This window comes from Emydura macquarii, unplaced genomic scaffold (assembly GCF_026122565.2).
Source record: "Emydura macquarii macquarii isolate MOO-44397 ecotype Brisbane River unplaced genomic scaffold, CSIRO-AGI_Emac_v2 contig_1348, whole genome shotgun sequence".
NCBI lineage: Eukaryota > Metazoa > Chordata > Testudines > Chelidae > Emydura > Emydura macquarii.
The window spans coordinates 4,901,041-4,919,404 of record NW_027131485.1 but is presented as its reverse complement, the minus strand read 5'-3'; the positions used below and the strand labels follow the sequence as shown (position 1 = coordinate 4,919,404).

At 46.4% G+C, this 18,364-nt stretch overlaps 3 protein-coding genes across 3 annotated transcripts in view; 2 read left to right on the top strand and 1 right to left on the bottom strand.

The window, feature by feature from the left end:
- LMTK2 (lemur tyrosine kinase 2) overlaps nucleotides 1-341 on the top strand; it is a 74,403-nt gene extending 74,062 nt beyond the window's left edge. The window contains exon 15 of the transcript XR_010920328.1: nucleotides 11-341. The gene's annotated coding sequence lies outside the window, so the exon portion shown is untranslated. The remainder of the gene's footprint in view (nucleotides 1-10) is intronic.
- A 5,804-nt stretch (nucleotides 342-6,145) lies between these two features.
- BHLHA15 (basic helix-loop-helix family member a15) lies at nucleotides 6,146-7,573 on the top strand. The gene has a single exon (XM_067551482.1). The coding sequence runs from the start codon at nucleotides 6,237-6,239 to the stop codon at nucleotides 6,762-6,764; it is 528 nt and encodes a 175-aa protein (XP_067407583.1). The 5' UTR covers nucleotides 6,146-6,236; the 3' UTR covers nucleotides 6,765-7,573.
- A 5,429-nt stretch (nucleotides 7,574-13,002) lies between these two features.
- TECPR1 (tectonin beta-propeller repeat containing 1) overlaps nucleotides 13,003-18,364 on the bottom strand; it is a 32,801-nt gene continuing 27,439 nt past the window's right edge. Inside the window, exons 21-24 of the mRNA XM_067550936.1 lie at nucleotides 17,883-17,975; nucleotides 16,910-17,016; nucleotides 16,354-16,473; nucleotides 13,003-15,406 (exon numbers count right to left, since the gene is read on the bottom strand). Coding sequence (XP_067407037.1) covers nucleotides 15,209-15,406; nucleotides 16,354-16,473; nucleotides 16,910-17,016; nucleotides 17,883-17,975 — 518 coding nt within the window. The 3' untranslated portion in view covers nucleotides 13,003-15,208. The remainder of the gene's footprint in view (nucleotides 15,407-16,353; nucleotides 16,474-16,909; nucleotides 17,017-17,882; nucleotides 17,976-18,364) is intronic.

Below are 18,364 nucleotides of genomic sequence, written 5' to 3'. Positions count from 1 at the left end.
TTCATTTCAGTGAAATCAATGGGACTATTTGTGGGAATGAAGTCAATGTGTTCATAACTGAAGAATTGGCCAGAATCTATTCTATTCCAGATGCCTGAAGCCCCAGACCCTTCAACCTACACAGCACAACAAATCCCATATTAGAGGGTGTACTTTAGATCCCTGTTTTCTTCTGCAAGTCTGTGTCACCATCATTTGAAGATCATATTGCATTACACATACCCTCTATAGGGAAGCACTGTTCAGAGTACAGCATAGCTTTAATTTGTAATATCTTTCAAGTGAAAATGGATTAGCATTGTGAAATCAGTGTTTTTACCATAATTATGCAAGGTTTACTCAACTACACGAGTGTGCATGTCTTTATATAAACAAAACAAAACCCTGCTATTGTCATGTAGTAGACATGGATTCCTGATCTGTGGCATAAGGAGGTCTCAGTAGAACTGACATACTCGCATCTTGTTGTGAAGAGGTTGCATATCACTTCTCTTTACAGCCAATTAACTGGGTGAGTAGCATTGTTATAAACCTCTGAGCTCCTGTTTTCCTGGTTTAGAAGAAGATGGAAAACATTGATGAAAAAATTAATGAAAATTTCAAAAAATGGTTCAATAATACTATTCTTGATGCCTAAAAGTTTATAAAGCTGCCATTACCATAGTCACCAAAATTGCATATAGTGAGAAGAAAGGTGGGTCCTTCTTGTGCAACTTTGGAGCAAGTCAAAAAGGACCCAGGCTTCCAAAAATGGCCTTTAATTTTCAATGCTTTAGACTTTAGGTGCCCAATTTAGGGGCACTTACTTCCTGACTTTCATAGTGCTGAACACTTGCCTTTCTTCTTTGACTTAAACTGTAGTTGAGCAGTCATCACTTCTGCAAATGAGATTTTAGATGTCCCAAGTTAGCCATAAAAAGTTAAAAGCTACTTCTGAAAATATGGGCCAAAAATTCTATATGCCTCAGTTTTCCCATCTGTAAATTGGGGATAGTGCTTCTCTACTCACAGATCACTAAAGTTTAATGTTTGTAAAGCACAAACATTAAGGGCAGGATAAGCACAAAGTATTTGTTTGCAAACTTGTCTGCTGTAGCAATGTTAAAAACAATAGCTTTGCCAGTCATTTTGTAACTTAAAAATGTAGCCGTTTGTAGTCAGTCCATCTCCCTGGTGTCCTTATGAGGTCTGCATGCTGACAGTTGCAACAAGTTGACTACCGTGATCAAGAAGTCCTTTAATGTTGTCTCAGACAATCTCTCCTTCCTCATGGCATTGTGGAAATTTAACCTCTGTTCAACACCACCCAGTTCACTGCCTTATAAGATCCTCTTGCCTTTTTGCAGCCTATGCCTCCTTCATTAAATGCAAAGGAGTGCCATGAGCTTGTTCTGCAGAGCCAAAGATCAGTAATTTTTACATTTCTAAATGTTGGACCATGTTCTTGGTGTTGGACACTAGGCTGCACCAGGGCACTCCAGAGAGATGACTGTCCCAGGGATACCATCCGGTTTTGTTCCTAACTCTCTAAAATTACGTCTTCTTTATAAATTGTTGCAAAAAGATCAGTGGTGGGAAGCCTTTATCTCCTTGACTGAGTTTACACCATAAACATTCTGGCCTCATGCCAATCTTCAGGGTTGATTTAACTATACCGATGGATTTTAGAAAAGGCTGGAAAACTGTTTGGAACAGAAGTAATGCTGCAGTTAGCCATGCAGTTAGCAGCTAACCACGAATAGATTGCTAGTAGGAGCTGGTAGCTGTTTGTTTGGGAGAATGCAAGACACATTAATGTGACCACTGCTCTTTCCAGGCCCCTTATCCTAGACACAGGAGCAAATTAACCTTGTGCCCCCATGCACAAAAAAAAAGAGATCAGAGCCCTTCATTCTCACCATGTCTTTTCTTTTCCTTTCAGTCTCTGCTGTCGAGCCCACCTGCTTCAAAGGCGGCTGACGTGCGAGGTGCACGTGTGTGGCAGTGCCTTCAATTTAAAAAAAAGAGAGAGACCAGAGCAGTCCTACCTAACTTTTTTTAAAAGCTCACCTACTTTCGGCCCCCGACAGCCAGAAAGCGCGGGGAGGGAGCGGGGGCTGGATGCGAGGGGTGGCCGGAGTCAGCTCTCGGGGCCGGGGCCTGGTGTAAAGCTGCAGCTCTGGCCTCAGCGGGTCTTTGCACCCCCGGACCTGCCACACTCCATGTTGCAAAACCGACGGCGGTACCTTTAATGGGGTCATTTCCCAGGCCGAGAAGACAGACAATACGCGGCGCTCAGGCGCTGGGTCACCCCCGATCCGCGCTCAGGCTCGGCGGGGGCCGCCCCACGCCGCCTGCTGTCCGGTGCGCGCGCTGCAGGGCCCGCGCCAGACGGGCCCACGTGCACCGCGCCCTGCCGCCGCTCCAAGAGCCGCTCTGACACACACACACCCCCTCCTCCCCCCCGCCCCGGCCGGCGGAGCCGCCGCGCTGCCAGCCGTCGACCCGGGGCGCCTCAGCCCCCCATCCAGCGCTGGGCTGCGGCCAGGCTCCGCCTCCCGCTGGCTCCGCCACTAAAGCGACGTGTCCCAGCCCCGGCCCGCCAGGCTGCGGCCGCTCGCTCGGTCAGTCACAGGCGCCCGGCGAGCCCCGCCACCTGACGCGCTGCAAGCGGCTGCTCGGCCGGCGTCCCGCCCCTCCACGCCGGCGGCCAGGTACGCGAGCCGGGCACGGACCAGGCCCCCGGCGCTAGGGTCCGGGGGGCGGCCGTGGCACCGACCTCCCCAGCCCCGCTGCTCCCCGCGGGAGCCCGGAGCCCTTCCCAGCCCTCCCCTGGGGCGCCCTCACACCTCCCCGTCGCCGGTCCTTGATCCGCGCGCTCTCCCGTGCGCCTTCCACCTTCTCTCTCCTGCCCGCGCTGCCCCGCCACCCTCCTCGCCTCCCCTCAACCCGCCTGCCCCTGCCCGCACTGCCCGGGCTCCCGGGCTGACTCCAGACTCCCCCCAGGTCGCTGCCTCCCGGTCTCCCCCGCAGGTAGCGAGCAGCCCGGCCGGTCACGCTGGGGGGGGAGGGGAGGGCATTTCTCAGCCGGCTGGCGGAGGGGTCTGGGGTGGGTGGCTGCATTTGAAAGCAGACCTGTCCCAGTTTAAAAGCGCCTCATTCCCTGCCCTTCCCCCAAACCACTTTCCCTGCCCTGTCATCGCCTGCTGCCCTTCGTCCGCTGGTTCTGCCTCGCGCCCTGCTTTCCTGAATCCGCCACATCCCTCGTCTCCTGGACCTAGAAGCTGCCCCCCTTGCCTCTGCTGACTGCCAGCGCCAGCGGAGCGGGGAAGGTGCACGTCTGTCACGGAGCAGCAGGTCGCTTTCCCAGCGGCAGAGCTTCGTGCTCTCCGCGCTGTAGGCAGGGACTTGGCTGCTCTCCTTGGTGCCTACCCGCACTGCTACCTCCTACTTCTGTTTTGCCCTCGCTCCCCTACAAAGAGGGAGACGCCGAGGTTTCTTCTGGCCTGGTTTTGGTTCTGCTTTTCCCCATGGCAGCCCTGCCCCCTGCTGTTTTCCTTAGGCCCCCATGACTCTCAGGCAGCGTGGTGTGGGGCTGGTGGGTAAAACCTGATGTGCCATCTTGTCTTGCTGCCCGGGCGGGCTTGGGCTGGCGGCCCCCTGACTAAACCACTTTGTGAAGTGAGCTTGGGAAACTCTGCTGGGAAACTTGAGTCCCTCTCCTGTCGTGAGGTATGAACCCAAAGAAGTGCCAGCGGACCTGGCACAGTGCACCTGGAACAGGGAACAGGGAGAAAGGAGCAGCTGAGGACTCTCCTAGGTGGAGACAGTGATGGCAGTTTTCCCAGCACCCTCAATCAGTTTTACTCTCTGCTGCAACAGGGGGTGATGTGGCGGGGAGGGGGTGCACCCCTCTTCTCCTTCCTGGAAGGGAGCTAAGCTCTGTGGCCTGTCTAACAGCAGTCCAGCTCTCCAGCCACTCACATCCCAGTACATCATAAATATTTGCGAAGACTAGACCTTCGAAGACTGGAACGAAATGGGGACATCTGGGGAGTAAACGGACACCCCCCTGTTAACACCAGTCATCAGCCCAAGAGGAGGGGACGCTGCCAGATGGCTGCCATTGTACTAAGCATTGGCACCGATTGGAGGTGGGGTGTGGGGGGTGATGCTGCTGCCTCATCATTGTCCTATGGCTCATCAGCATGGGAGGAAGGGGCATTGCAGCACCTGTGCGGGTGATCTGTCCTGTGGCCCAGGAAAAACAGACTCTGCCATGTGACAGCGTTAGCTGGAGTATTGACTTGGGAGGTGTAGAAGTTGCTGTTATAGTGGGTGTGGAAACAGCTGTACCCCTGCCATTAGCTGGTGAAGGAAGAGAGGCTGCAACCCAACCCCCACCCCCACTGCTGTGATCAGTGCAGGAGGAGGTACAGCTGCCAGCAAGCCAGTCTTCATGGTGCAGCAGGAGCTCTGCTGCTACTGCACCATACCGGAGCTTTCACTAGTCACTCTGCTCCCATCTCTGCCCCTCAGCAGTGCTACAGTGTCATAGTCACCTTTGTTTGCCTGGGTGTAGCAAAGTGTTATCTGGGCGTAGATAACAGCCCGCCTTCCTTCACTAAAGGCAGCAGTTCAAAATAGCAAAGTGCTGTGAGTGGACGAGAGCTGGGAAGACCATCAATGAGGAGGAGCAGTCCGAGCTGTCCGCCAGTCGTGGACACAACTGATGCAGCCGGCATTTTAAAGGCGAGACTAAAGGCGAAAGACAGGAAAAGTAGGCGGGCATTGACTTGTGAAACTAATGGGCCTTTTGCAAACGAGGAATTAATACAAATTTGAGTTAGTTGGTCCTAAATTTTGTGTCTGGATGACACAGAGAAGGTGGGGAGGCATATAGGGAAGTTGGGAGAGCAGCCAGAGGGAAGTGAGAGAGCAGTACCCAGAGAAAGGGTGGGGGGAGGAGAGAAAGGAGTGGCATTTAAATGGGGACAGCATAATGTACTGGCTTTGCGATGTGTGTGCTGCTGCCCACAAACAGAACCTCCTACTCCCACGAGAAGTGTTTTCTTTTAGCTCCAGTAGAAGAGACTTGTCTTATTTGGAGCTGAATACCCAGGGTTCTAGTCTTCCTCAGCGTGCGTGATGTTCAGTGGGCATGAATATGATACAACTTATAAGGAATGGGTGCCAGGAACTGGGAAGAAAAGGGGTTTATAACCATAACTGACAGTCATGCTCCTATCATGCTGCTTACTTTCTGGTTTGCTCACACCAGAGACTTCTTTTCACTGTTGAACTCTCTAAACTGGAAACACTGCATCTCAGTCCAGCCTTTAAATCCTTTTCTTGTGTTCCTTCAGTTCTTACTTAAGGGAGCTGACTTAGCTCATCAATGTTTGCAGTCAATTTTTTTAATATAGTTCTGCTTTTAGTTGCTCATGATGGACCAAATTCTTCTCTCACTTAAACTAGTGCTATCGTACCATTGTAGCCAAGAGGAGAACTTGGCCAAGTGTTTCCAACATCCATTGAATGCCTTACACTGTGGTTATCAGCACTGTCACACTGTAGTCATTTCAGCTGGTCTGTGGCATATGTGAAATGAAACTGGACTGAAAGCCACCAGGCTCTAGTGGACAGGAACCAACATCACAAACACTAATTTGGCTCCAGTTTTAGCATGTGTGTAGGCATTCTCAGCAGAGAGGGCAAGGACTGAATGAACCTGGAGTAGATCCTCTGAACCACAGAGGGTGGGAGTGTATTTGCACCTTGATTCTGGCATGTTAGTGGGACGGGAGGGAGGGGTGTGAACAGAAGAGGGAAGGAACCTGTACAAAATTTGCTCATAATGCTTTGGATTTCAGTCTCCAATTGTCTCATTTGTCTGATTTAGTTGGCCTCTGTGGCCCCTCTCCTCTAATTGAAGAAGAGGCCATTGTAGAGCTCTGTGGAGGGATCCTTTCAGGGCCCCACTTCCACCCACAGAGGCCAAATGGGCCGACAACATTAACAATCACTAAAACATAGACTAATGAATAAAAGATCCAGCTGGCAGTTTCATGGTCTTGTACAGGTACATGCTGGTACAAAGTGAAACAGCAGAACGACTTTCCATTTATTCAGTATGAGATGTAACAACAGCTGAAGATGTTGGTGTTATGTTTTTACAGCACGTTGACGGCTAGAACCAGAAGATTAATTTAATGGGAGAACAGGCTGGGTGACGTTTTCCCATCACCTAGTGAAACATGAAGACCAAAAGGAAAAGAATGAAGCATAGGCTTGCTGTTGACAAAGAAGCCTTTCTTGAGGAGACAACTTTGAGCAAAGAGGATCCAGTGAAATGTTTGCAACGCAAAGAAAGGAGAAATGGTGGAAACAATGAGATCAGCCAGACGGGTACTGTCAAAGCCAAACATACTTGGAACAACAAAGACAGACACTTGAGGCGACTGGAAAGCAATGAACGGGAGAGGCAGAGGATGCACAAGCTCAATAATGCATTCCAGGCCTTGCGGGAAGTCATCCCTCATGTGAGAGCTGAGAATAAACTTTCCAAAATTGAGACTCTCACACTAGCCAAAAACTATATTAAATCACTGACTTCCACCATACTCCAGATGTCCAGTGGGCACCTTCCAACTGTAGAAGGAACTGAGGTAGCCAGTGAGTCCAAACTGTACCAGCATTACCAACAGCAACATGGGGATGATGAACATGATGAACAGCTAAAAAAATACTCCACACAAATTCACAGCTTCAGACAAGGCAGCTAAAGTTAGCTACTGGCCTCATTCGCTCCTTTCCCCATATTCCTGTATATTTCAGCATTTGGAGGAGTAAGGGGCTATTTCTTCCTGGTGGGTTTTTTGTTTGTTTGTTTGCTTGTTTGTCTTGGACAGACAAATGTTTAGTGACTTGATCTCATAGTTCTTGTTGAAATTATCCTAAATTGTAGGTCAAGCTTTTCAAAGAGAATAGCAATTCTGGTTGCCCAATTTGAGACACCTTACCTGCTCTTAAAGATTTTTTGTTTACCTGCTTTGTTTGTAATTTCCTTGGGATTGGGGTTTGCTTTTAATTTGTAATGAAAAAGTTGTTTGATTGTTCAACACCCAGATTGCTTTTGCAGGTGGGGCTTTATAAACAAAATATTTTTCAGTGGGTGAGTGCTCTGCACTTTATAAAAATTACAACAATGCCCTAAATCACTAGTCATTATTGAAAATCCTGCCTGTAACTTCTATTCCTCCAGAAGTGACACTATGTAATGGGGAATCTTGGTGCAGAAACAATGGCACTTATGGTCCCTGTACAGTATTTGGAAAGTACTGGAGGGACATATCTAACTGACTTGAAGTTTGGATAACAGTACTAATTTCTTTAACCACAATTACCTGGATTTTTCCCCTGAATTCTTAAATATCCTGCTATTCAAGGGGAGGAACAAAGTTTATGACAATAGAAATGTATTTTGAGTAGCCTGATTAGTGTGACCGAACAAGTATGAATTCTACCTAACAAAATTGCCTTGGACCAGACCTTAAATGCCCTAAACTCATTGAAGTAAATGCAAAGGTTTCAATTCACTTCACTGGGCTTTGGATCATGTTCCTAAATTGGAGTCATGCAACTACATGTAAAATGCACAATAATTATTGTGATCCTGGTTGCAGTATATATCTTTGAAAGTGCCTTTTAACATGAACATTAACTGATTTGTTAGACTATCAGCTCTTCTGGGCAGGAGCTTGTCTCTGGCTGTGGTTGTACAGTACCCAGTCCAGTGGGGCTCCAGTCCCATTTGGACCCTTTGGGTGCTATTGTAATATAGTTAATTCACTTGTGATCTTTGCAAAAAAGCTGTGATTACAGAACAAATGTTTTGTATATTTACAAGTTGGACAATGATAATTTGTGCATTTAAAATGGACTCTGCTAATAAAGCCTGCGTTGTAATCGTTTAGAATTCATTCTGGGCTAGCACGGGGCTTGGTACTAGAAAATACAATAAATGAAACAGGAGATCTTGAAACAAGAAAAGAAGCTTCTTTTTTTAAAATGTTGAAATAAAAACTCCCATTTCTCATATTGCCCCGACCGCCCCCTTACCCCCCCCCCCCCGCCTCCAAAATGAGCTAATGTCTCTTTGTTTGGAAATGTTGCAGGTATGGCGTAAATCACTACTGTCCGCACCCTTGGCCAGAGAGTGCTGACGTTAGCACTATTGTGGTTCTGCTGCAGAGAGGGTAAGGGCAGGATTTAGGGTGCTCATGCAGGCACAGGATGTAGCTTCATAGGCCCTACCTTTGTGCCCACAGAGCAGGGATGTGCAAGGGGGAAGCAGGCTGGTGGATGAGTGAGCGAGATAGTGGTGGATCCTTTGCAGGGTGTGTGTGAAGAGAACAACTGCAGAGACCCATAGAACATAAGAATGACTATACTGGGTTAGACCAATCATGCATCTAGCCCAGTGTCCTGTCTGCCGACAGTGGCCAATGCCAGATGCTTCAGAGGGAATGAATAGAACTGGCAATCGTGGAATGATCCATCCTGTCATCCACTCCCAGGTTCTGGCAAACAGCAGCTAGGGAAGCTCAGAGTATGGTGGTATATCTCTACCCATCCTGGCTGATAGCCATTGATGGACTTCCCCAGGAACTTATCTAGTTCTTTTTTGAACCCAGTTATAGTTTTGTTCTTCACGACATCCCCTGGCAAAGAGTTCCACAGGTTGACTGTGCATTGTGTGAAGAACTCCTGCAGCCCCAGGTGCGCTGTATTCAACAGGAAGCCATTCTGACCCTTCTGAGTGTGTCTACACTGCTATAAAAGACTCGTGGCAGGGCAATGGCTGGCCTGAGTCAGCTGACAAGCTGGTGGAGCTGGGGCTAAAAAGAGCAGTATAGATGTGCAGGCTGGAGCTGGAGCTTCTGCTTTGGGACCCTCCCCGCTCACGAAGTCTCAGAGCTGGGCTCCAGCCTGAGCCCAAATGTCTACACAGCTATTATTAGCCCTACAGCCCAAGCCCAGAGCCAGTTAGCTGACGGTCTCTGAGAGTTGGTGCTGTGGGATTTTTATTGCAATGTAGACATACACTATGAGTTCTCCCTGCTCTGATGCTTGGTTCAGCGTGGAGAGACTTTGGCCATTAATACCTTGTAACATGATGTTTGTTCCACTCTGGCAGGACCAGAAGTATGATGATGTTTTTATCTGGAACACAGTGAAAAATGTCACAGACAGGCTTGTGAGAGAGACAAGTTTCCATTTTGTGCTGTAGCTACCTGCAGGTAGGATGGGGACCAATGAATGTTGCATTTCACACACTCTGCTCTCTTACCTGCAGGGGGTGGATAATGCATCCTCCCTCCCTCCCTCCCCCTGAGCTCTTCCCAGCGACTAATTTGTTTTTACACGCTTAAAACGGTTGTAGTTGCCACAGCATATTTTTGTCCATGCCCAAAAAACCATTACTTAGTGAGAGGAGTTTTGAACTAATCTCTCCCTCGCAGGGATTTGAATGGCTGATGAGCCACCTAAGCTAGTATCTTGCATTGTGCAGTGCCCCCGAGTTCCTGTAATACCTCTAGTTTAGCTTAGTACAGCATTCTACTGGGCCGGGGGAAATGGATGACATCGTCTGATCAAGGCGTTTTCTGTCACGTGCTCTCTCTCTTTTTGTAGGCAAATGGGAAGAGATTATTTATTAAGTTTTAACTGCTCACTTCTCTGATCTACTGCTGGGCAGAGCAGGCCTCAGTGAGCAAAACTCCCTCCACTCTATAGCAGTAGCAGATTCCTAAGGAGGAAATCTGCTAGGTGTTGAGGAGTTTTCATGTGTTTTTACTTGATGAAGCAGAAGGAAAGGAGCCCGCCCGCAGCCCATAAGCATGTGGAAATGGGGGAGCCTGCAGCCTTGAAGGCAAGCTATGGACTTTAATCAGTAGAGGGCACCTCTTGTGCGTGGGCAGTCCCCATAGATGAGGCCTCTAGGCAGTGAGTCAGACTCCTCAAAGAGGTGGCAGACCAGCTGATACTCACTTTTGATAAAGGATTTGCCCCAGCGAGAGCAACTGCCTTAAAAAAAAAAACCATGTCCTCCTAGATAACAGGTGCCCTTCAGGGACTATGTTGCATTTATGCATCCTCACCCTTTGTAAAGCAGGGGTGAAATCCTGGCCCCAGTGAAGTCAGTGGCAAAACTCCCATTGATTTCAGGCTATCACTCCAAAGGTTTGTGCTCCCCTTCTTGGATGTATTCCTGGAGGGTTCATTACATGACATAACCTTTAAGTTTTAGTTCCTGGCAGGTTGGCAACTTGGTGGTAGTGCAGACTTGATGGTTCTGTGGTATGGCACAGCATATGTAGCTCTCCTAGCAACAGATTTTTGGGTAATAAAGCCCAGAACTGCTGGACTTCCATAAGCAGAAGCATGATGGATGTCCACCCACACCAGCTCCAAAAGGGTTAAAGAAAGAGCCAGTTAGTGTGACAGGCCACACATGAAAGGATTAGGTTGTAGAAGCAACCCCTGAGCAGAAGATGAAGCTCAGCTGAGCAGCTGTAGGCTGGGCTAGTATAAAGCCAGGCAGCTGGCAACAGAAATGGTTCTTGTGAGGAAGTCTGCCACCATCCTCCTCTGTGCATTAGCGAAGGGAGGTGGGTGACCAGGGACAGAGTAGAACCCCTGGGAGCCTGGCCCTGAGGGAAGGGCATACCCAGAAGAGAGAAGGGTAGATAAAATAAGTCTGTGGGAGGTGGAGTAGGAAGCAGCCCAGGGAGAGAGCAGCAAGGGTGGGGACTGAGCATACCTTGGCTGTGTGTTGTAGAATCCTTGAGCTGGAACCTGGAGCAGTGTGTGGCTCTGGGTTCCCCCTACCAGCCAGTGAGGTGTGGCGTTGCCTGGCCAGGGGGTCCAATGAGACGCTATACCCCAGAAGAGGAAACTGCAGAATGACCTGGCTGGAGGGCTGAGTCGCAAAGAGGAAACTGCACCCCCTGCCGTGAATGAGGGGATGCAACGTAAGAGCGTGGACAATGGGTTGAAAGCCTACAAGATGAGGTGTCGGACCTGGAAGAAAGCTATTCCCCAGAGCAGCCAGGAGGCGGCGCCACTTGTGGTGAGTACCCTGCGACAAGTCTAAATAACGTGAGACCCTTCCTGCTCTTTGGGTATTTAAAGCCCAGTTCTCTGTGGGGCTGGCATTTAAAGTCATTGTTGCAAGCAGACGTGCTAGCTGACCACTGGCACACAGTGCATTGGGCTGAGGGCTCTCATCTGCTGACATGACAAGTGCTTCTAAGGTACAGCCCATTTTAGCAAATCCTTCCAATATGTAGCAGCACAGATCAACCTGTTCAGGATTTTGTCCCCGTCCCCCCCCTGAATTCTAGTGACCCCTGTGGTAGGCGGAGAAAGCTGGCTCAGGAGGAAAATGGCTGCAGCAGCTGGGCAGCTGCCAAACTGGAAAGACTAATGAAAGTCAGACATTTTTATACACTTTAATTGCAAGGTAAACAGTGGATTATTTGAGTAAATGTTGACATGTGTGACAGGAGTAACATGGCTTCCTTTTGTTCCTGTGGCTGTGGGGCAGCTAGTTTTTTGTACAATGTAACTAGGTTTTAAATAAATGAAAGGGGGAGGTGCAGGAGGAGTTGCATATCATCATCTCTGGGCCCAGCACACATTCTGGGGCCGTATTACCTGCTCTGCAGAGTCCCACCTGCTGTAGGGATCCTGGAGGCAGCTATAGCTGGGTGGAGGCCCTAGTAGCATGGCTGTTAAGGGCAGTGGCCAGAACCACTGGGGCATAGGCTCAAAGCCTGCTTGTGGAGTGTCTCAGCCTCCCAGGGATCCACTGGATTTATGGGTGACTCCTACTGGCCCTTGCCATGGAGGAAAGGGGCTAAATCCTGCCCTTCTGCTGTAATGATCAGGGAGGAACTCTTTAAGGGGTCTGTGTCCAGCTTTTATTGGTGAGTCCCCTATGGTAGGATTCTTTGTGGCCAGGGGAGCAATGGACCCAACTCGCTACCTTTCAAACAGAGCTGTTTTTACTCCTTCTGAAACGTTATTCTATTTGCATCTCTTATGAAGACCAGGCCACACGTGCTAAACTGCAGAACAAAGCTGCCTTTAGTGTTAACATTATTTTGAGGAAGTAAGAGAACTTGAGCTGCTCAGAGAGAGTCTAATCCCCTTTAAACACACAAGGGAAGAGTTATGCAAGCACAAACTTACAATTCAAGTTCAGATGTCATGTAAAAGGCGTCTTATATGGGTGGAGTTACCGTAGTTCCTGGGTTTGTGGTCCAGATAGACAACTCTGTGTACTAGCCAGGCCGTGGAAGACAACAAAGGGTGATGTCATGTACCTGGCTCTCTAGCTTTCTTGCTAGACAGTTACATTCTGGTGGACCCTGGTCCCATTTCTTAATAGCTCTCTTGACGACTGTTTATATAGGCCCTGATTCAGCAGAGCACTCTATCTAGATACTTCTATTACATTCATTACTGTAATATTGAGTGACAAACATTAAGGGAATCTAATAAAGTTTGCAGGAGTAAGATTCTCATTGTAGTGACTAATACATTTCCACAGCAGCATTCTGTGGGCTTGAAAGTCCAGTCCTCTCCTGTACTCTTATTTTTTTGGGAGGGGCTGGGTGGGTGGGGGTAGGGACATGACAGACAGCATTTTGGCCGTCCTAGCATCTCAGTGGCTGTATTCAAATACTTAGCGCAAATAAAGAGGCATTATTACAAGTGATTAAAATATTTGGCGAACACAACTGCCGAACATTTAACAGTAAATGCAGTATCAGGTAGCGAGTGGTGCAGAGATCAGATATGAAGAGTACACCTTCTCTTTGTAAATACTGCCCTACTGTGTCAGCTAGGACCTGCTTTTGACTGAACAAAATTGCTAGGGTTTGACAGTATTTCTTCCAGTAGTGTTAGCATTGTAGCTTAAGGAAAGTAGCTAACCCTAGTTTCAAAATGGTGGGTAGTGATGAGACTTTCTCTTGGAAAGTTAGAGGGGATTTCACAACAGGAGCTTTTTTTCCTCTGACAGATTAACTATTTTTCCAAATCCCTTTCAACCTTCAATCAACATTCAGTAAAAGTTACCCCACAACTATAGGGCTAACCTACATTTTTAATTCTGTCACTTTCTACTCAGATCACATTGGGTGAGCAGAGATTTGGTGCTCAGATACATGGATGTTTTATATTTTTGCATATGTTCACTTAAACAGTTTTTTGTTGTCCAGTAGACAAAATGGTGTTGGCAGGGCGGGAGGGGAGGAAGGAAAAAAAGAAAATGCATGATTACTTTAGTGTATATTTTACTGACTCGGTTGGTATTGTGTAACTCTTGCATTTAAGATGTAAACAAAAGGAAAATATCATTTGACCTTCTTATGAAGTGCAGAGAAAAAGCAAACCTAACAGTAATCTGAGTACATGTGGTGAAGTGATTGACTGTTTATCTGGAACAACTGCTCTGAAACTTTGAGAACTGTGTGTAACCTCGTATTTATAGGAATGAGTGCAAATAATGTCACTGATGCCTGAAATACCACAGATGTAAAAAAATCAAACTATAATCACATATTGGAAAGGTCAGTAGATTAGACAGTGCAGCATCTTTAAGAACTGCTCCCACGTTTGGACTTAAACAGTGTCTCTTTACATTAAAATATCAAATATATATTTTAAATACATGCAACAGTTACTTCTACAAATACAGTACAGTAGACCATGCCACACTGCTATTCAAGTTATATAAAAATAACTCCCTATGCAATCATACACAATATAGGGAAACAGACTGTAAACTCGCACTGCTGCCACTGAGAAACTCCGGGTCTGAGCCTGCTCTCAACACACTCACTGAGTTTAACTGTGCAAGATCAGTCCTTTAGGGAAAACCTCTGAACTACAAGGGATAAATCCTGAACCGTAAGGTGCAGTGTGCCTTCCTGAAACCAACATGAGGGGAGTGCTCAGCACCTTTCCAGAAGTGACTGGCACCACGCAGCATTGGGCTTTCAAATAAGAACTTCAGAGGAGCATCTATGATTGATTGATTAACTAAACTTCTAAAGCAGGGCAGAACTCGAACATCACTGAGGAATAATGTACACTAAGGTGTTAACTCACTAGAAGAGCCAGGACTACATTCAGCACAGATCACTTAGTATAAACCAACAGCAGAGCCCCATTCTGAGTGCATGCTAGTCTACAGTGACTTCACGGGAGCGACAGTGGATCTCTACCAGCATGAAGTCGGAATTAGCCTCAGACCTTTTCCAGTCTCTTGCTAGAAGAGACTTGGACAAAGCATGATTTGTGAGCGGCTGAAGCATGCGCTGAATAGAGGCTAACAAGATGATGTATCCACTCTGTATCTGAGAACCATAAGGCCAGATGATTCCATCTTTGCTGATGGAGTAGGACTGTCTTCCACAAGAGTGCTGCTGACACCAATGGGACTACCTGCAGAATAAGATGCTACTCAGTATGAGAACAGGTGCCAGAAATTGGCCCCTAGTAACGTTTACTCCCTCAGCCCCAACTCTGCAAACACTTATGCACATGTGAAATGTTACTGATGCAAGTAAGCCCCGCTCAGTGCGAGGGTAGCGTTGTTGTCCCATTGACATCAATGAGCCAAGTTAAGCATGTGCATAAGTGTTTGCAGGATCAGGACTCTAGATTTTACCCTGCAGTGCAATGACTAGAGCCCTCTGTAAATCAATTATAGACTAATACAATTCTTAATCCTCCTCCCTGCCCAAAGATGAGCAATCCTAGAACTGGGGAGTGGTGGATGAAAGGAGTGAGTGTTAAGAGATGTAGGGGAAGGGAATTAAAGACTTCTACCGAAAAATAAATGAGCATCTGCAAAGATTCACATTCACAGTTTGTGTAGCAGCTGTATATAGGGGTCAGGGCTCCAAACAGTCCCTTGTCTCTCTTGACAAAATTGTCAGTTCTATCAAGCCTTACTTACTTAATTTAGGAGTGTAAGAATAAATATTAAAATACCCATATTGCAAATTCCAGTTCTATAAAATGCCTTAGTATTATCAGAAGGCTATTTTTTCTGAGCAGAAATTGATTTAGTTGGGTGTGTCCTACAGCTTGTTTTCCTTTAAATTACTTGGAAAACAAGCAGCCGCCAGTGTACAGAGAACAGCACATACTAACAGTTAACAGCATTTCTGTCTAGTTCCTGCCCTTCATTAACCATCAAGGTGGTTTTGAAATGGTCTCCTTTTCCTCCATTCTCCTCAGAGTCTAGATCCGGTGATTTTGCTGAATGCTCTTCCGAGGTCTCATGGAAAGCAGCCTTAGGAGCTTCAGTTGCATTTCCTCTGACTGTAATGTGCTCCCATCCCCCCTATGTGAGATAATAAAAATAGTCACAGGAAACATCACAGTTAGATTCAAAGCTTTGTTTACAGGAAGGTTTTTACACTATTTATTCTTAATTCTCTACTAGCTCAGCTCAGAAAAAGGACTCCTTATAAAATCCTGACATCTGAGTACGTGTAACTCCCAGAGAGAGCTATCTGCATATCTACCTGGTGTACACACTGAAGGGGCTCAAATCTCCATGACACTTATTTCCTCAGAGCATCTAAAATGGATGAGACGCATATTCAAGGAAAGGAGTAGGCCTGGATAAGGATTAGTATTCTGCATAATAGGGATTTGGTGAATCCTGTCCCCACTAAAGTTGGAATTTTGCTGTCAACTTCAAAAGGGCTAAAATTTCATCCAGTCCCAGAGTGTTTAAATATCTGCACTTCAAACACTAAAACTGCAGCACAGATTAATGCAGTGTAGTGACAATGGGAGATGATCATGCAGACCCCAGAGAAGCTTTACTTTTTAAAATGTTGCCATGTTAATTGCTGAATTCTTTAATTTGTCTAATCACACAACTGCATATTTTAAAACGGTGTCACTGAACAATTCATTAAAGAGTTTAATTTTGTGTCCAAAGCTCTCAAACTACACTAGTTGAAAGGAGTACACTGTAAACCATGCACCATTCTATACTGTAAGTCCACAACATTTCATTAATTTTAAAAAAGGGGCAACTACATTTGAAGACACACTTGCTGGACAGGGAACTGTCTCCATATTCAAGACAAGGAGTATTTCCATTTCAGAGTACAGGGTTCAAGGGCTGTTTCCTGCCTTCCACCAGGGGATGAGCATCCATCCAAAATTTCAAAGAAGCTCACTGAACCAGGGCTTGTCTTCCTCTGCAGAGAGTGCCCAACAACCGAAACTGTGTGAATACCAACTCTAGAGCAATTCTGTGCCCCTAGCACTCACCCCAATGCCATAGTCCCATGAGAGCCCTTTTGGTTCCAGGGGCTGGACTCCTGTTCGATGACAGACTGTCCCGCAACTTAGGCTGTGACTGCCCTGCACTTTGTCAGCTATCACCCAGACCTTAAAAAGAGAGAGAAACAAAATGTGTTTCACATGTGGCTCTCTTCCCCTGAAATGAAACCATGATGGTGTGACTGCTCAGTCACACAAACTGTTCCAGTGATGTGACGCAGTGACCTTGCTTAGAGCAAAACAGCTCTAACTGCGGCAAAGAAAAACCCGCACATCCCTACACAAACAAGACCGAGACACGCAGATGAGCAGTGAAAACATTCCCAGTGAGACCTTCCCAAGGAAGGGTTACAGTACGTGCTGCTTACACAGTCTCAGTAGGACAGCGAACGGGTGAGTTACCATTTCATAGTTAACTTTCAGGTTGTAAGGATGCCAGCATGTGAATCACTGTCTTATGGAGGGAAAACAGGACCAGAAATCAGTGTTTACTGACAATTTAACTGTCATTCCTAACTACAGAAATGCAAAATTAAATACATACCTGATCCAGGGGCCCCAGAGAAACTTTACGGATGTTATTTGAAACATGGTCCCAACTAGATCCTTGAGGGTAGCTTGGTGTGATTCCTTGACGGTACCAGAGATTACCTATAAAATAGATAAATTAAATCCTGTGAAGGGAAGGATGGTCTTTTTAGTCAGGGTTCAGTTCTGCTCACATAGGATGAGCCCACTGTATTAAAGACATGCACTCTGCACTCTTTAATTAAACATCATAAGAGATGAGCAGTTAATGATTCCTTATCTTCTATGGAATCCTGTTACACTTTTCACTAGTGTGTGGACCTTAATAGTTCGTTTACCTTTTTATGACCTTTCCGAATAATGGTGCACACCCTAATTTGTAAAGGTCCTTGGGGAAAGGACCATGCATTGTAGATTTACAAAGATCCACACACACCATTGGGGGGTACAGAAGTAATGCAATAGGAAAAAGGCGTTCTCTCAGACAGGACACTGCAGAGTTAAAAGCTTGTTTCTCTTGTGAAAGAATCCTGTACTTTTTGTCTAATGATGCAACAGTTCGTTTGCTACAGATGTTCACATGTTGTGCCGCAAAGCATTCTTCCTGCAGGTTTGCATGCTTTTGGCTTTCTGGCAAAAGCTCCTCAGATACAATGAAAGATGATGTCGTCATCTTTGTGACAATCCAATAAATATTTAAAAAAAAAAAGGAAGTTACAGCTGCTGTATCCATGTTATCTATGGCACTAGCTATGTCAAATACAATCCTAGGAGTCAGACAGTGAATACCCATTAGGTCACCCAATCCGTCATTGTGCCAATACAAAGCTATTCCCTCTAAACACAGAGGACCAGATCCTCAGGTGGTATAAATCAGCATAGCTCCACTAACTTCAATGGAGCAATGTCAATTTACACCAGTGGAAGATCTTGTTTTAAAACCGTCAGATCTCTGGTTCATTTCCGAGTCCTTATCATCTAATACTCACCATTTTTATCCACTGCCAACACGGATGTCCGTCCTACTGAGACTTGTTTTAACTTTTGTTTTGGAGGTGAAGGAATATGGTACCAACAATCGCCTAAAAGTTGGAAATAATTGAATGAGACATTGAGAAAACAGCAGTAAGAACAATATTATAATAGGTCAAACAAAGCTTGATGTTCAGACATCATGGGGATAGGAGCATTAGAAATACCTGTGGGGGAATCACAGCAGAGAGAACCAGAAAGCCTTTCAGCCCTTCTGCCTATAGAAAAACATGACTGGCTGACATGGGAAGTGCTGGTCTAAAAGTCACACACAAGAACTAATCCTCTCTATTTGAATCACACAAAGCCCTTTTCATTGGTAGATCTCAAAGCACTTTACAAAGGACGTCAGTATCATTATCACCATTTTACAGATGGGGAAATTGAGGCACAGTGATAAAGAAAAGAATGAAAATCTGCTTCATCTAAAGTAATATTT

Bases quoted from the DNA above. Each gene is read 5' to 3' on its own strand.
- BHLHA15 (XM_067551482.1), top strand. From the start codon at position 6,237: ATGAAGACCAAAAGGAAAAGAATGAAGCATAGGCTTGCTGTTGACAAA.